Here is an 18,280-nt window from a genome sequence, read left to right as displayed (position 1 = left end):
AACTGGTGTCTGTACGTTTGTGGCCACAAGGGGGAGACACTATAAAAGAAAGGAAAATGTCCTTTTTTAGATAGTATTGTAGTTGTTTTGTTTGTTTATTTTTCTCCTACAAAACACATTTCTCCATTTGACATAACTGCATTTTCTTTTCACAGCAGAGCAATTAAAATAATCGTAGAATCTCCCCATTAGGCCTACATCTAATGTCTGGTAAATGTATACATATCTGGGACACAATTAACAATTTAAGGTGGTTAAAAAATGAGAACTATAACTTTTTCATGTTGATGATTCAAGGTGAAGGACTATCGCTTGAGCTGGTCACTTTTGTTTACATCAAGACTTTGTTCAGCTAATGGTCGAAGTTTATTGTGTCAGTTGTCTGCTCATGGCTTGCGCTCACTGGTGTCATGGAATCACGTGACCACAACAATACGTGCACTGGAGTTGTAAAGTTTCCGTCACTCTCAAGTGTTTGGGAGAACGGTGCGCGTGAAGAAGGCAGCGGAGTGACATGACAAACTTCTGACAGGATTCCGACAGATCATGACGGAGGAAAACCAAATTTCTGTGTGGGTCTGCCGCGTAGAGAAGCTTGTTTTGGGCTTGTCCAAGCGGACCAGCTGTGGAGATGTGATCCAGGTCCTTCTGAAGGATCAGAGCCCGGAAATGGGACTTTTTCACACGCCTCAGTCCTACTGTATTGTGGAGAAATGGAGGGGCTTTGAGAGGGTTCTGCCAAACAAGACAAAAATCTGGCGGCTATGGCTCGCATGGGGACAGGAACAGAAAGATGTGAAGTTTGTGCTAGTGAAGTGCGATGCGTCCTCCTCCAGTCACGCTCCCCGAAGCGCAGAGGCGCGCGTGGTACGCAGCAAGCAGAGCCCGTGTGTTACCTATGGGTCCATACGTGGCCCAGTGGCAGTCTGTCCCGAGAAGCAACGGCGCATAGTCAGGAAGGCCTTCAGAAAACTGGAGAAAATCAACAAGAGGCGCGCGCGCAAAGACGCATCGTGTGCAGAAAGAATGGAGACTTTGGTGCACGTGGTCCTCTCCCAGGACCACACCATCAGACAGCAGGTGCAAAGACTCGCGGAACTGGATGCAGAAATAGAACTGCGCGAGGCAAAAACGCACCTGGAGCGAGTTCAGCGGCACGGTGCCAACTACCTTCAGGAAACATACCTAGTTAACTGTGACGCAGCGTGCGTCAAAACAGAGACTTATTGCTCAACGAAAATTAAACAGTTTGAAGACTACGTAAAAACATGCGAGGCTCTCGTGAGGCTACACGAGGAAATCAGTGAATATGAGGTTCAGATTGACAGGCTGACCGAGCAGATTCAGGCGGAGCTGCACCTGCGCTGGATGCAACGGAAACAGCAGCAGGTGACCCCCAGGGCCAGCCTTTGCGAACCGAGTCTGCAAACAAGCCCCCTTTACGAAAGTCAACTGCTGCTAGAGGAGGAACAAATAAAAACTCAATTGGAAGCCAGCTGGTACATCGGCCTGCGCCTGGAGACGGACTTAGAGTCTGTCCAGGGCGATTTAGAACTCTCCGGGGACATTTGTACCGCAAAAATGAAGGAGATAAGCGATTTACTACATAAAGTTGACCTAGCAGATGTGCAAAACACCGAGGGAGATGGTAGAGCTAGGGTGGTCAGTTTGGACAGTCAGGCGGAGTGGGTGGAGCAGGCCAGAGGACTTTCCAAAGCGCACGACATAAACGACACCGATTCAGACACGGGACTGAGCTCCCTGCACAGTCAGGACTCAGATCAGGCTCAGTGGGAGGCCGTGGTGTAGACAGTAGTCTTATGGTTAGAAGACACACTGCATTTAGGCTAATAGTATTTGGTTTTGTACCTCTAGACTAGGAACAAATAAACCACTTTATGATATAATCGTTAAACGTGTGAATCTTTCTAATTTAGACTGCACTGGTTTGCTTTGTGAGACATTTCATGGCAACATTACAATTCTGGTGCCATTGTTAACCACATCTCTCTACCCAAATGTATATGACTGAACTGAGGTGGGGAAATGAAGGAAAAGCAAAAGATAAACCTGCTCTGGACCTCCCTTGAGACCAGGGTATAGCTTCTGTTACAATAACCAGGTTTATGAAATGACACTGGATCTTGCAATTTGTATCCACCATGTAACTTATAATTATGTGAAAACCACAACAGTATATATTACAGTCCTTTATGTAGTTCTGTAATTACTGTATTGAAAATGGGTATAGAGCTGTTTCTCAGTGTATACTGTGACAGAAACACAAGGCTCTCATATACATGTCTGGCATCACATAAGAGGCCACGCCATGGTTCCCAAGTGTACTGAGTTACAACAGTCGTGTGATATTGTTTTCAATCACAGCCGCTTCAAACACAATCAGGGTTAATATGAGTTTTTCATTCAAGTGTTAAGTTTTTTATGATTTACACAGGACACATGCAGGACAAGATCAAATCTTGCATGAAATTGAGCATTTTGAAACTTACTTAACTTGATGGATCTTTCACCAGACCATCATTTAAGACTATATATTTGGACAACAATCTAAGTTACTGTGGCATTTCAGCTAAAGTTAAAGTATGTTTCCTTTGATGGACTGCCTGAAGTCTGGGGCCCAGGCCTGGGTTTCTACCTTTGACAGGCCTTTGCTGCAGTTATTTGATAGATTTCCAACTACTTCATACAACCATTTGATTGTGGATATAATTTAAGACGAGACTTGCACATGTTGACTGACTGCATATTGAATAACTTTTGGAGATAAGATGATGTTTGTCAAAGAGGGAGATTGCCCTGTTAGATTTGTATTCTACCATCTCATGTGGCCACCGTTTCTTGTGACACTTTGTCACTGTAGAAAGCATTAATTGTTGTGACCTGGTAAAGGAAAGAAAGATCCAATTCTATCACATGCAGCTGGGGAATAGCGGATTCTCTCAGGACCAAATGAACACATTCCTGTTCTTTTGTCTCTGAAACAGTACGAAGTGTTTCCCATGTGAAACCAAATGTCACTTTGTGATTATGTGGGGTTTCCACCACTTCAGCCTCTCAACAGAAAGCCCAGGAATCTGGAGTGGTCTTTTCTCAAGATCAGAGGTCAGCTCATAAGCTCCACAGAAGATGAAAACACATTTAAAACCACAATATTCAATTGTGAAAAAAATAGACTAAAATCATTTATTTTTTTTATTTTATTTTATTTTTTTTCATTTTGGTTATGTGTATTGCACTTAAGAAAAATGTGTGTCTATACTCTGTTACCTACAGGAAGTATAAAAATAAGAGGCTAATTATTAAAATTAGAATAAAATTGTGGCAGTCAAGAAAACCGTGATTATTAAATTACATCAATTTCCTTAACCTGTAATAAATTGCTTTTTCAGTGAATGAAAAATTCTTTTATGTGGAAACCTTTTGAAAGTTGGGAAATTCATGTTATAGTTGCTTACAAATCTTTTAGAGTGTAAAAATGCTCCTGTCCTTTGAATTCATGGGTCATTTAAGAAGATAAAGTTATAAACCCAGGAGGGCATGAAGGTGAGCTCTGTGGACAAAGTGGTCCATAGAGGCCTTTCTCATGGGATGTCTGCACTCAGGACCTCCTGTGGTGGGAGGGACAGAGGGCAAGGGCTTGTGGGAAAGAGAAGCAACACCGTGGCCAAATATTAGGTAGAATTTTTCCAGGTAAGCCTCTTAATTTCTATCTTGAGACCACCACAATAAATAAACTGGTGTGACCCATACTTAATTAACGATAAACCTAAATACACATCACCAGAGGGTCACTCACATCAGTCCTTTGTGCAAGTCTCAAGTTGGCCTGGATAAATGGCAATACTATAGAGGAAAACCAATTTGCTTAAAAGAAATAAAAGCATATGAAGTACTAAGTCACTTGTTTTTCTGAAATTGTCAAAGCTAACATCACCAAAACAAGACTCTTATATTGCACTGGCCCTAACCTCTGGAATGTGTCCCTGTGGTTCCTCTGATCTAAAGCTTATCCCAGAGAGTGGCCTGCCATGAAGAAGTGATTAATGAAGGAAGTGTTGGGCAAGAGGAGAGTGGAAGGGTAGAGGGCCAGTGTGCTATAGTTATTTGAATGTTGACATTCACTATGGACTTCACAGCTCGATAAACAATTATCACTGACAACTGTGATAGAAAGACAGAAGGACAAGTAAGTTGCTTACAGGTACTTCTTGCTCAACCCATTGTGTACTGTCTGCTCTATGTGCTCTTGCAGAACACTTCACCCACATTAGTCAAAGAGGATAGTTACATAGCACTGTGGCCAAACTGTAAGGGGGCATCAGCACCCACAAGATATGAAAATGGGAACATCTACAACTTAAATCATAGCTAAACCACAGTAATAGGAATGTTTATTTGGTATGCTGATTACGTTTAACTGTTGTTCTTTATTGTTTTATAGTGTGTTGCCACTTAGGGTATTTGAAAAAGGGCATCTGCTTTTATCGGAAAATGTACAGAAGACATTTTGTGGTGGATTATCGTACATTAGAAAGTCCCTATAAATGAGGTTAAGAGTGCTAGATGTAGACTTTTAATGCAGATCACATCTACACTGGAATCAACAGAAATTTGTTGGGAAGAGGAAGGAAGAGGGTCCAATTCTGGGCCCCTAAAACCCTGGGGCCCTACACAACAGATGCCCCTTCCCCCGGCCCTGCTTGCACGGCTCCCATTGGTGTAGTAACTGTACCTTGATGGGCGTGCTGAGAATATCCATTTCAGAAAAAACAAACAAACATGTAGACATCTGGGTGTTTCTGAACTTCCTCCACTCTCTTCCTCTCCATAGAAAGTGAATACACTCTCCTCAGGGGGAGAATAACAAGATCTTGTTGTAGGACAATTACTTAAACCCCCTCTAATCACCCATTGGGAGCGTTTGGCCTTTCACACAATTGTGGTGGATTGTGTTGCACTACTTTTGTAGGTCATCTTATTTTCCCTTCATAAAGCTCATAGTGATGGTTTTATGACAGGATAAAAAACAGGTACTTGTCAGTTTTATGTACAATTCTGCATTTCATAAAATGAACTTATCCATTCAGCAATCCTCTTATGACACTGTCAAACACTGTCTTGATAATTTGTGAGATCTGGGCTTCATTCAATAATTAGAAAGACGGCTTTAAACCCAAAGTCTGTACAGGTGTGGTGAGAGACTTCTGGCTGAGAACTGAATTGCTACATTTTAAATTTATTTTTAAATGATCAATTTAATATATGGCAATAGTATAGTTTAACTTTAGTCTTGTTTGAAAATCCAAAATAAATAGCCTTGAATAAAAAAAGAATAAAAATGCAGAAAAAGTTTGTAGGCTAGATTTTTTCAAAAACACAATAACTGATCACTCAGTTTGGGAAAGTGCATGTGTAGAAAACCAGAGATGCACCAAACAAGGCACAGTTATGGAAAAAAGGTGGTGTACAGATACAGTGATACTAACAAAAGCAACAGATGGGCCACATTACTGTAAGTTAAATACTTAGATAATGTTTCATGTTCACATCTCGCAAACACAATCTGAGCCTGAAAAGCCCCAGCTGTCAATAGAGGAGCATGTTATTTTTGCTTCCATTCACTTTCATTCATACTGTATGCATTTGACTAATACTTGTGAAATAAAATGAGACAGTTTCTTGTCATTCCAGAGGTAAGCCTAACTTGCTGAGCAGCTGAGACCTCTAGTGGCATTAACCAAGAACAACTCTGTTACACACCAAACATTGTACTTACAACATCAGGATTTTTTGGTACGTGACCATGCCTTTATTTGCATAGATTTTGAGACATAGCTATATGATGTCACTGGATATTTACCTTTGATACATTGGCTGTTATGGTATTTTATGTTTATGTCTATGAATATCCAACTGGATTTATTTAATTAAATGATCATCATGGATTACAGTGTTTAGACACAATTAATGATTCAGAACACCAAAGGCAATGTCAGTGTGTTATTTAAGAGTGCAAAATTAGGTAAAACAAACAACAGCAACTATTTATTGATCAGTTACAGATCTCTATAGAGAAGTAGACTATAGCTAACAGTTTATCTTTGTACTTCTCAATCCACTGACTCAATCCAACATCGTAAGGAAATAGAGTCCTATAAGACCCTTTGATTTGAAGATCATGTTACAGTACTGTAGTTGACATACCAACCCTCAGCAAGAACAATGTGTCCAATAATAAGCATGACATGATGCTCATCTTTCTCATCTGCTCTTACTTTATTCATGTAGATCTGCATCAGATGGTGCCCTGATGCAGCAATTGAAGACAAAACAGAGCAAACTTATTTTTAAACAAACAAGCACCCAAGGTTCAGGGATGTTAAACTTGAAAACTGCATAAATAACATCAAATATAAAGGTGCTATAGGCCTACTTGATTTCAAGGTTTAATTTAGTAAAATTGTCGACAGTTTCTTGAATGTCAAGTCAATGTCAGGATTTTATTTTGAATATAATATTATTTTGTTGAGGATGTAATATTATTTTATTTTATTATTTTGTTGAGGATGTAATATTATTTTGTTCTCAAAATCAAAACAAGAGAACATAAACTAAAAACTTTTGAAGTCTTTTATTTACTTTGTATTTATCAACAACAAGATTTTCAAGCTTTGCACAAGTTTCTGACCACAACAGCCTAGTGCTCTGCTTAATATTGGCTGTGGGCGGAGCATAACATCACATAATCGGACCCAGCCAATGACTACAGACCGTAGAACAAGATCAAAACATCTGGAGATCATAACACTAAATGGTGACAGTTGACAATCTCTTGCTTGGTTTCATAAAAGTAGTCTAGTTTTAGTTTCCCTTAAGTAGTAAAAGGCCACCCCAGAACGTGTATCTAATCAGTTAAATAAAGAGAAATATAAAAGTGAGAAACAAATGACATGTGCTGAACTGTGCTCAGCAAAATTTATCAAATTAAGATATAATAATAACATTGTAAATAATAATGTCATATATTTTACTAAATGTATTCCAAAAAGAAAAATAAATCCTTTGGTCAAGTAAAAAACAATTTTTAAAATAACAGTGAATTCCTTCTTTTGTCTTATGGCCCTCTTCATATACCTTTTTTACAGTCCACCATGTTCCATGGCTCTAAGGCTGCAAAGAAGGTGTCAAGGCAATATGGTTATGGCGCCCCTAGCGGTCCATGCTGCAGCATGCTGGGAGTGGACTGGAGTAGAGAGGGGCGAGGCGTGTCCTCAAACCGCAGGTGAAGGTGCATCAGGGTCAGGTTCGTTGCTGTAGTTGTTGCTGTAGTGGTTCCCACTGGGTGGGTGGTTTGGGAGGATGTCAAGTTCATCCACCTGTGGGCCGGGGTGCATCACCACAAGCTGGTCTTGTGGGATATCTGCTGCTGCAGCTGCCAGATTTGTGATGGACTTGGACTTAACACACTGGAAGTCCACATGACGACTTTTCCCCTCCTCCTTTTCCCAGGACATGCGGATAAAGGGCCTTTGCACGTAGTTGTAGATGACCTCTGGGCGCCCTCCAGGCCTCTTTTTAACCTTTTCTTTATATGTTGGGTATCCTGCCAAATGCACATTATAGACATTAACACATATTTATGTAGCCCATGATTAATAAAAAAAAAAAGAATATATTGTAGATTACTAATGAAAACATTGCTCTGTATTAATTTTACAGCTATTTTGCAACTATTTTATAACATATGGTAAAGAATATACATTATTAATAATATTATTATACTGCACCTTCAATTCCAAGTCGTATTTTCTTTAATCCTCTTTCTTTTAAGACTGATTTGGCAACATCTCGATTCTCAATGTACTTGAAAAATCTATACAATTTTGTGCTGTAAATAACTGCAAAAATATAAACAGTCAGATTTTGACAAAGTTTGCATGCAGTATACCATTTGTCATATACATACTTTGTGAATACTCTTCGCCCATTTGTGGAGGATACTCTTCATCCCAGTCCACCACATCATCATCAGTTAAGACCACAATATGACATTCTCTTTCTCCACTCTGGGCACTGGCAACCATTAGAGGAAGAACCATTTCCTCAAGATAAAATTCAAATTGTCTTCGAGCTCCATCATTTGAAAGCTCATGCATCAGGGCACCTAATAATAGACAACATACAAAAGGAAATATTAGAAACATGAAGATGACATCACTAGTCATCAGAGAGACACTCACTAAGGTCTCTGCATTTGATGGTGCTGTAGTCAAAAGAGATGCATAGATAGTCACACGCTTCTCGCAACTCAGGGATGGAAATTCCATCAGGGCATCGGATTATCCCTGATTTGTAGTAATCCTGTCAACAATCAGGAAGTTAAACATGACACTTCAATAATGTTACATTTATTGCGTTTATTCAACTATTATGCAATTTGGAAGTATTGTTATGTTCAACAGTAGTTCTAGTAAATACCTATGTGTGATTGAGACGTACCAGAATTGCTCGGAAAACAGTGGAACTGATGCCTTCAGCGACCTCATACTCCCCTTTGTCATTTGGTCGTGTGAAATTATGCTCCCGTCCAGATCCAAACATTCTGAGTAAAAACAGAATGACTTATACTTAAATAATGAATTATTAACATTAATGATACTATTCACATTATTGATAAAATAAATAATTTATTTAATAATAGTAATAAATTAATAAATAATTTCTTTAAAGAAATGACAATGGTACAATACCTGCCCAACATAGTATTGGGTTGTGCAGTGAAAATGGAGGGGTCTACGACGAAGCGAGTGTTATCTACAATCAGAGTGACTCTTTCTGAGGTCCGTATGTTTCTGTTTCCAACAGTGGCACTCGTCCCTCCCTCTTTGGGATTCTCATAGACAAAAACCATCTCTCCAACCCCTAAACTTTTGAAAGTGCCTTCAGTGCTGGACAAACTGCTGTTGCGACTGCTCATAATGCCACTGCTGCTGGAGCCACTGGGAGATACTCTCTGGGGTCGTGGACTACTGGGCCTGGATGAAGATCCACCATCACGGTCTATAACAAAAATCCAGATGACATCAAGTAAAAAAAAAAAAAAGCACAAAACCACAACATAAGATGCAATATTAATCAATCGGAAAGCACTATTGGAAGAGAATGTGAAATCAAACAAGCACACTGACCACAGTTGTGTTGGCGAGTAGGAGAGGTGACGTTGCGAATACAGGGGGTGAGCTCTCTCTCGTGTGATGAATCTCGGGAGCGATCACTTGAACGACGGCGGTCTCGTGAACGATCACTGCCCCCACTGGCACCATGCAAGCTCATCTTCCTCTGTTCAGCCTCCACTCGGGATGCACGGGCCTGACTGCTGCTTTTATAATACGATTACATTTTTTTTAGCCTTCTTACATATATTTAAAAGCTGGTGCTTTGTTGTTATTCGTCATACAATGGCTGAACAATAGTAAAGCTACAATTCAACAGGTCATACCAGATGATCAGGTTTCCTATCACATTTGAAGCAGGGATTTGTTAATTTTCATGGTTATATTTTTAGCATATTTCAAAACGTATATATTGATATTTGGGAATCATAGGAAACATACTGCGGTATAAAACAACTGTATTGTATCGTATTTTATCTCACCTCAGATGCTTACAGAGCTTACGAGGTCGGCTTGTTGCTTTTCGATCCCAGTTATCAGTGTCGCTGGAGTTGCTGTCATATGATTGCAGACGCTCTGCCATCACCCGAACAACGGGGGGTCCTGTCTGGATCCTTCACTTTTCATAATCTGGTTAATAGCGATATCAACAAGTCAATAAGCGCCAGCAGCACTATTGTCTTTCACAAATGCTGTGTAACATAGCCATTCCTTGACTTGTCGATATGCTCCAGTCATTGCACCCGTTAGTTTTAAGACGGATAAACTACTACTCTTTAGCATACTGGCCCACATTAAAACATTACTTAAAACAGTAATTCCCTTTGTTGCAGCCTCACGGTTTACGATATGCTTTATAGCCAGTTAGCATCTTTGCGCTAGCTAGACGTAGCATTTAGCCAACAGAGAAATCTACGATCAAATAACGAAGAATTATCTCATAGGAGTGAAATGTGTTAGAACAATGAAGAATCAAATAAGACTAACTTGTAAACAAATTAAAAAAACATCACCTCGAGATGTAAATCTCACTTACTCGCCAATACTGCTAGCCAGCCATGTAGCCTACGTTCAAAACATCTCCCTCTGACGTCCAACGCGTTTGCACTTTGACGTCATGCGTCTCATCGTGTTGTGAGAAGAAGAGAAGAGAAGATAAAACTATTCTGAAATTAAGTGAAATTGAATTTACAATACCTGTGCAATGTCAAAGAAGACACGTTTAAAAGTAAATGTGGCTCGTTGCCTCTGGAACTATACATTTAAAAAGTAGCTTAAGTAAATTTACTCCGGTGGATTACGGTGGATCTATTAAAATAACATCTTTACCCTTGACTCGCAGTCAATGCATAACAAATTTGGTGATCATGAAAATCAGCAGGAATGGAAAATAATTATGTTTATAAGAAGTCTAATAATTACTTACATTTTCACTTAAATGAGCCCTTAGCAGTTGTTCAACAAAAATAACTACAGTAAAACATTTTCTGTGGTTCATAATACTGTAGCCTTAGTAAGAATTTGATTTACATTTACTTGACATTTATTGTAAAGGACACCGCTCAACTAATCAGTTCAGCCGTTAAAATATAAAAAATATATGATCAATAAAAATAAAATTAAAATGTATAAATACAAAAAATTGTCTATTAAAGAAAAAAAAAAACATTTTAAAATACAAAGCAAAATAAATGAATTTAAATAAGCCTAATGGTAAGGTAATGGTTCAGGTCTGGTTGAGTTTACAAATGTATGAAACAAACAAACAAACAAAAAAACAAAACAAAAAAAACTATGTCCCTAAAATACTGCTGGTCTTGAATTTTCCTGGTCGAACATTTTGAGGTTTGACACTGGTGACAATTATGTCCTTCAGCTTTTCCTGAAGCCACTCCTGTCGTTCTCCCACTTGTTTGTGTTCTTGGACATTATGCATAAGCTGCACTTCACTGATGGTTCTTTTTCTACAGGAGAAAAAGCACAGATCAGCCAAAGGACTCACAACATGGTAAGTGAAGCACATTTTTAAGTACTTTAAATGTAATACCCTAAAATCAAGATTTACCTTAGTGTTTTGGCTTTTGTTTGCAAACTGGCCATAAGAAGTATCAGAAACACTATTCCCAAGTGCTTTAATAAAAACCTCAGAGACTAAAAATAAGAGTTCAAGTTATAAAAATATAAAAATCATTAAAATAAAACCATTGACAAAAGTTACACAAATCAGCTCTTTTGTTGTTCAGTTTCACAGTTTTTAAGTAATAATTGTGTACATACCATTGTATTCCTGAATCCAATGGTTAAAAAAAAAAAAAAAAAAAACATTCACCCGTGACCTTCTGGCGAAGAAGTCTAACTTGTTGATGTGTGTTTTTCGTGAGGAGGGTTCAGTCCTTTATATACGACCTGCCCTCCCCTGGTCATCAATGCCAGTTTCATTCTTGATGTTGATGTCACTTTTCAAATCCATCGATGGGAACTGGCATCTGCATGACACCACCTCTCACTAACTCATCTGTCAACACCCTTTGCACCTCTCTGTGTGTCACATAGTTTTTGTCCATGTTTCAGTGGAATAACAAGTTCAAAACATACTTATAGTAATATTACACATTTCAGTATTTCTCCAAATATGTCTAATTGGATGTTTTCATGCACCAAGACTGCACTGAAAACATATACTCTTTGAAAAGGCAATGAGTGTCAGCTTTATTGGCAATGCAATTTATTTTATGGTTTGCCTTCTTGCATGCATCTAAAGGTCAAGTAGAGGTGCATCTGGGCTAGGATACACTGAACTGAGGAAAGTGTCCTCCTAAGACACAGTGGCCAAATATTTTAGTTATAAAGCTCTCCAAATGAGCATATTAGAAGGATTCGTGTTTGTTTTTTTGTTTTATTATTTATTTTATTTTATTTTAGTTTATTTTTATGAATAGTAACTGATTGCACTGATTTGAGTGGCTTATTTTATTTTGAGTGACTTTAGCTTTTATTCAATTATAATATAATAACCTTGTCAAAGTGTCACAAGGTGCATTAGGTAACCAAGGCATTTTCTAAATGTGGCAAAGGAATGGCTGTCTTCTGACAAAAGAACAGTACCACACAAGGATCAATTTTCTGTTTTTCAAAAATTGAGTACAAATCTTTCCTCAAAGAGGAATGCAAACATATCAAGCCAATGCAATAATTTTCTAAAGACTACTACTAGTGACTACATAGCACTGGTTTTTGATTGATGTTAAAACAGCATTGAGGTAACAGTAAGACCCATGTACCAAAAGAATAGTGTTTGTGTAGGAGCATGTAGCTGATGCTGACTTGAGTCTTTACCATCTCACAGCATTGAGCTCCTAACCTGCACTTAACTGCACCTGCGACTTCAGCTCTGTGTCCACGTGGAGTCCAGTCACAGTGCAACTGGCATTACCTCATGCACCCACAATGCCAGTCATCCCTGTAATGGCATGCTGCTGGGGTGCAGAGGGACCTGTCAGGGACTGATGGGAAGAATTGCCTGCAAATCATTAACATGGGTCACCCCCATGTCACAAAGAAAAAAAAAAACAGCTCTCACTTTGAACTATATATAAGTGTATTGCCCTCAAATAGCTTTCCTCCTCTTAAAAATTGTTAGTGCTATCAAAGCACATTGTTTAGAGTGCTTACTGCTCACAGTTATCTTTGTTCACCTGTCAAACAACAGTGAGTCCTATTAGCAGCATATAAAATGTATATAGCTCCAGTATTATGCTAATACATGCTAGAGAGCCAAGATCAGTCAGACTCACAAGCTGTCAAATGTGTTCCCTGAAATCTAAAAATGGACTTACTTTTTTGTGAAATGAGGTCACCTCATAAGAACATATCATGTAACCAAATAGTATATATATTTAGAAAAGCTACATCATCCCTTTGCTTGTAAAACAAAACAAACACACAATATAATAAATTATAATATGACTCCCTCCTAATACATTCACAGTTGAGCCAGTCATTTTAATGGGCTGTATCCCAGGTTTAAACTATCAACATTTATTGTCATTAACAGATTAATAACACACAAACTGCTATTACTTTGCACAGGTGTTATTGGTTTCAAATGATGTTTCAACCGGACAATGTTTCAAATATGCCATCATATGACAATACTACTCTGTATTAAAATATTTAGTAATTCTTTCTCTATTACATTGTTTAATGAGCTATGTTATAATGTTGTTCAATAATCAAAAACATACCTGGAGGTTTGTTTCATTCACATGTTTAAGACAAACCCTACATATTTAGGCTAAATTCTTCTCTCAAACAGAAAACACCCTGGAATTGCCCATCTTTACTGAACTATAGCTAAAAGGTAGCTTAAGTTAATTTGAACACTACCAGTTCATGACATCACAAGGTTAACCAAACATTTTGGACTTTGTAGAGCTTTGGAGACTCAGACATAAGTGAATGAAACAAAATTCATCTTTTTGATGAGGTAACAACATTATAACATAAAAGCTCACATGAGTCAGTTTTGGTAATATGGGACCACATATCAGTCCGTTCATCAGTTAGTTAGTGGATATTCATTCAAGTATTATTTAAAGCATTTATAATGCATATTCATATAATAGTTAAATAATGTCCAGTAACATTCATATGATGCAAAAAAGAAAACATTGATATATTAAAATAATAATCTGCACCTCAGTCACATATGAGCAGGCCAGGCCTGTTGTAGACATCCATACGATTGTTGGCTTGCTTACTTGTCTGGCAATGAGATACTGTATTTTCATTTGTCTCCGCTAGGGGACACTGTAAGCACGACATTGGTTCATTTAAAACAAATTGTGAGTCTGTGATCTAAACGCTTTTTGCGTCTTTAGTTTTAGCCCGTGTTTTCCAACAGTGCTTACGGGTTTATGCACTTTTCAGCCCCTGCTCTGTCGCGCGTCTCTGTTTTCTTTGCCGAGTACTCTGCTGTGTGGGCGTTACAATACATCATTTCTAGTTAAGGTTAATAGTAGGCTTAAGGTACATGCACGTCTACTTCTCTTAAGTGTTATTTATGATCACTGGGCTATCTCTGTTGAATTAAGGACTTTATCATTTCATTCATATTTCATACAAAGTCTGTACACATCAATCCTTGGACAGTATACACATAATATTCATAAGCAATTCACTGTTTTATTTGACCTTTCAGATTTTTAGGATTTTAAGATTAATTGTTCATCTCCCAAATGTAATGACGAATGAGGACGACGAGGTGTATTAGACTACCTCTGACATTTGAGTAAAATACAGTAATTAGAATTAAGTAAAAAATAGTCGAGGTTGCATTTCCTCGATTTCTCCACTAGGTGGTGGTACACACAATATTATGAAGTCCGTCCAGTTAATTTTCCACTGAGACATGCATTTGGAATCAGAATCAGATTAATACTTATTGCCATTATCGATGAACAGTTTTTCATAAACTAGGAACTTGCTTTAGCGATTAATAGCTTACTTTTAGGAATAATTCTGAATGAAAAGTTGTTGGCGAACGCCCAGGAGGCATAAGCCCATGTGTTTGTTTATTTATTTATTTCGATAATTTACCTAGCAAGCCTCTTATTGCTAAAAGCCTGCACTAACCAGGTTTTAATATCCGTTGATTTTTACAGAAGGTATTATAAAACATTTCATGTGCACATATGCTGAACACTTTCTTTCAGGTGCCACAAGGGGGAAGCATAGATTATAATAAAATAGTAAATCGATTGTGTTTGTTTGTTTGGTATTCAGCCTGTGTTTAATGTGTTTATAAGGTCTGTGTGGGTTCAGAAAACGGTTACCACAGGCAGAGGATCCCATTTAGAGGTGCAGATCTTCAAACTAAAAAAAAACACAGGGGAACTAGACTGTATTTTCCTAGAACACCATCCAAAAAAAAAAAAATCAAAGAGTTTTGTGTCAAATCAAATGCCAAAGACCTTTTCCCAATCAAACATCTTCATCATGAAGCTGGTAGGCTCCAGTGGGTCCTGAGTTAACTTAAACACTTCAGGGTCTAAAGATAAATCAGTTTTGAAATTAATTTCCCTAAGAACAAAGTTCTATGATGACATTTCTTTGAAATTGTATTCCGTTGCTATACAGAGTACAGACACATAATGTGACCGTGAATTTCAAATGTCTCAATTGAGAGTAAGCTAAAGAGGAAGTTAAACTGCAAACATGACTCTTTGATGCTGTACTGACCTAAAGTGACCCCACTATTTTCACTCAACTGAGAAAAAACATCTATGACAAGCCACAAGAGAAAATATCTATGACAAGACACTGTATTATCCTTGGTAAATACAAAATTACTGTCTATTTTATTCTATAGAAATCTAAGAACCACTTAGATACATTTTTAGATATTTTATCTTGATCTTTGATTCCATATTATTTGTTCTTGTTCTTTGTGTCATAATGTTGAAATATCCCCATTGTCAGACAAATAAAGGTTGTGTTGAAGCGGTACTAAATACTGCATTCACATTTTTCACTACTAAACTGTGTATATTAAGACTATTATCTCATTTTTGGTGACTTTAGTGCAAACTAGATAGTTTTGCAGCTTTCTGGTCAAAAATGTCTACATCTAAGACAATGCAATTTCCAGTAGTTGGTGACATCATGAAAGACTGCCCTGATTACAGAAAGGTGTTTCTGATTCCAAACACCTGTCAGCAGGGGCAAAGTTTGACATGTTAGACCGATCACACTGTTCTTCATATACCTAGACTGCACCCCTCCACCCCACTCACTCTTTTCTTTAGTCCTCCAGGCACTGCCCAAGTTAGGAGATTTAAAGGTATAACTTTTCTGGTGTAGGGTTTGTCAAATGCTTTTCTCCATGGAAATGTTATTGCTTTGTCTGGAATGTTTTATAGCATGGTATTAATTCTTTCTATCTTCATGGAGACCAAACCAAACCAAGTTACAGGTCAGATCTGTGGAGAGGCAACCCAGCTTACACTCAGAATGCTTGTTTTTCTAGGTATTTTTGGACTATGAAACCACTTGTAATTAAATACATGTAAGGTAAAACTGCTTAATGTTATACTGTGGAATATTTCAGGCAGAGCATTGACATAGCCATAGAAACAAGCAGGTGACAGACCCCCAACTGAAAAATTACATAATTCATCTTTAATTTAGGCTATAAGATATTTTTTTAAAGAAACCACAAAACACTTTTGAAATGATAATATTACATTATCTATCTTGATGAGCTAATGTACCTTGTGCTATATGTAATGTTTTCTGTGTTGTGGAAAGTTGTAATATCTGGGATAAAGAAACAAAACAATTTTGAATAATCCCTGAAAAAAAGAATAAGATGAGCAACAACAATAATAACAATCTCATGTTTATGTTAGCAAATGTAGTCACACTGTAGACTCACTGTGGATTTAGCATTACAACAACAATAAAGAGAAAGCTTATGAAATCAAATGTCCAGTTGTGTTTGTGTGTGGTCTTGGTAGGACCTGCAAGACACTGACGTCAGACCAGAAGAAGCAGGATGATCCGACGCAACTAAACTAAAGATGCTCAGATTTCCTCCAAGTATTGCTTTCTCAGAACATGCTTGTTGATAAATTTAGTCTACTAGCACAACTAAACATGCTTTGCCTTGCAGTAGATACTCAGGCACTTACTAGATAAAGGTAAGACCTCTGGAGTCAAAGAGAATTTTTTTTTTTTCAGCAAACATCGACTAAATAATAACTACCAACTACTTATTAAAATTTGAAATTATAAATTGCTTTTCCAGATTCAAAACACTATTTTAAAAGAAGAATTTCGAACCAAACAGTATGGAGTCATGACACACATGGAAGATCAGAATGACTACAGCAGCCAGAGTGAAGATGACAGTCCCAATGAAAGTTGGTCCTGGGTAAGAACACAAAACATCCAACATAACTAAATGCATTGCTTGTTTTACTCATGATTATGGTGATATTAGTAAGCAGATGTCTGCAGGTTCAGTTTTTTATAATGACATTTAAGATTATATGCAATCTTGGATTCCTTCATTGTCCCATGCTGATATTTTTTTTACCTTGTGCTATGTGTTAAATATGCCAAAAACATTTTACATCATAGAAATATTACATAACAAAAGCACCATACTGAGCCATTGAGTCATTGCATCTGTGGGGCCCCGACACTTCTCTTCCTTTAAACCTAAATATGACTGCTGTTAATTCACTTAACTTTATTGTCACTGCCCCTCCTGTCTGGATTATCAAAGACAATTATGGAAGAATACCTTTGTCTGATATGTCAGCATCACATCAAGCGTTATTCAATATAGTTATTAAGAATAGATACAACACATGCTGAATCAAAGATTTTGTAGAAATGATAGTTTAAATGAGACTACTGGGTGAAAAAATCATTTAATAATAAATAATAATAATAATACATTTTATTTATATTGCACTTTACATAAAATAATCTCAAAGTGCTACAGGTAAAAACAATGAGTAAAAAGGTGCATCGGAAAAACAGTGGATCAAGCTAAGACCAATTTGTATTGGCTAGACACTTTACATTCAAATAAAGCTGTATTCTGTACCTTATACTGACAAAATAACAGCCAATACCATATTTTTATAACAGCTCAGCATGTTCTGTGGTAAGTCTCCTTACTGGGGTGTGTTTGACAGGTCACTTGTGATGTATGCCTCAAGCTTTTCTCTGATTGGCTCTTTTGGCCCATCCCACCACAACACCCACATAACCATGGTGACGAAATGAATGCATTCTTGACCCCAGAGTTCCTGGGATAGATCAGGCTAGCCTCATCTCAGCAAACCACCTTCTTCCTTCCCCTCTCCCTCTCACGTGTCTGACATGAGGCAGGCACAGAAATCAATAACTCAAGTTATATAAACAAAATTATTACTCACTACACAAACAAATACTATTAGACCACACGCATGAAGGAATACTGTTGAAGTTCCTGTTCTTTGTCCAAGACCAAATACTGCATACATAAATATACATTTTAAATAGTCAGTAACTCTTTGTCTCAGCTCCAAGCC

The 18,280-nt window shown here is 37.7% G+C and overlaps 2 protein-coding genes and 2 long non-coding RNA genes across 8 annotated transcripts; 2 read left to right on the top strand and 2 right to left on the bottom strand.

Annotated features, from left to right (window-relative positions):
- The first annotated feature begins 433 nt into the window (after positions 1 to 433).
- rassf10b (Ras association domain family member 10b) lies at positions 434 to 1,874 on the top strand. The gene has a single exon (XM_020941737.2). The coding sequence runs from the start codon at positions 547 to 549 to the stop codon at positions 1,807 to 1,809; it is 1,263 nt and encodes a 420-aa protein (XP_020797396.1). The 5' UTR covers positions 434 to 546; the 3' UTR covers positions 1,810 to 1,874.
- Positions 1,875 to 6,637: 4,763 nt separating this feature from the next.
- btbd10b (BTB (POZ) domain containing 10b) lies at positions 6,638 to 10,374 on the bottom strand. 5 transcript variants are annotated; one of them, XM_020941401.2, is made up of 9 exons: positions 10,231 to 10,374; positions 9,677 to 9,824; positions 9,210 to 9,400; positions 8,772 to 9,081; positions 8,521 to 8,623; positions 8,262 to 8,382; positions 7,988 to 8,185; positions 7,809 to 7,919; positions 6,638 to 7,624 (listed from the first exon to the last, which is right to left on the bottom strand). In XM_020941401.2, exons 2-9 carry the CDS (start codon positions 9,775 to 9,777, stop codon positions 7,293 to 7,295), a joined length of 1,467 nt encoding a protein of 488 aa, XP_020797060.1. In that variant the 5' UTR covers positions 9,778 to 9,824; positions 10,231 to 10,374; the 3' UTR covers positions 6,638 to 7,292. The 5 variants fall into 5 exon arrangements, with proteins under 5 accessions (XP_020797060.1, XP_020797062.1, XP_020797061.1 ...); XM_020941403.2 differs by having other exon boundaries at positions 9,210 to 9,397; XM_020941402.2 differs by having other exon boundaries at positions 10,208 to 10,291.
- A 731-nt stretch (positions 10,375 to 11,105) lies between these two features.
- LOC129409212 (uncharacterized) lies at positions 11,106 to 11,560 on the bottom strand. Its single transcript, XR_008632283.1, has 3 exons — positions 11,472 to 11,560; positions 11,260 to 11,345; positions 11,106 to 11,158 (listed from the first exon to the last, which is right to left on the bottom strand). It is a non-coding gene; the product is annotated as an uncharacterized LOC129409212 (long non-coding RNA).
- Positions 11,561 to 16,772: 5,212 nt separating this feature from the next.
- On the top strand, positions 16,773 to 17,127 carry LOC129409213 (uncharacterized). The gene is made up of 3 exons (XR_008632284.1): positions 16,773 to 16,793; positions 16,867 to 16,894; positions 17,002 to 17,127. It is a non-coding gene; the product is annotated as an uncharacterized LOC129409213 (long non-coding RNA).
- The last annotated feature ends 1,153 nt before the right edge of the window (positions 17,128 to 18,280 follow it).

Source organism: Boleophthalmus pectinirostris, unplaced genomic scaffold, assembly GCF_026225935.1.
Source record: "Boleophthalmus pectinirostris isolate CB_2022bp ecotype Guang Dong unplaced genomic scaffold, ASM2622593v1 HiC_scaffold_19, whole genome shotgun sequence".
Lineage (NCBI taxonomy): Eukaryota > Metazoa > Chordata > Actinopteri > Gobiiformes > Gobiidae > Boleophthalmus > Boleophthalmus pectinirostris.
The sequence above is the reverse complement of the archived record's forward strand: the minus strand, read 5'-3'. Positions and strand labels throughout refer to the sequence as shown.

Bases quoted from the DNA above. Each gene is read 5' to 3' on its own strand.
- rassf10b (XM_020941737.2), top strand. From the start codon at position 547: ATGACGGAGGAAAACCAAATTTCTGTGTGGGTCTGCCGCGTAGAGAAG.
- btbd10b (XM_020941401.2), bottom strand. From the start codon at position 9,777: ATGGCAGAGCGTCTGCAATCATATGACAGCAACTCCAGCGACACTGAT. The intron at 8,624-8,771 runs GTATTGTACCAT...GTTTTTACTCAG, and splicing joins CCCAATACTATGTTGGGCAG to AATGTTTGGATCTGGACGGG. The intron at 8,186-8,261 runs GTGAGTGTCTCT...GTCTATTATTAG, and splicing joins CATCAAATGCAGAGACCTTA to GTGCCCTGATGCATGAGCTT.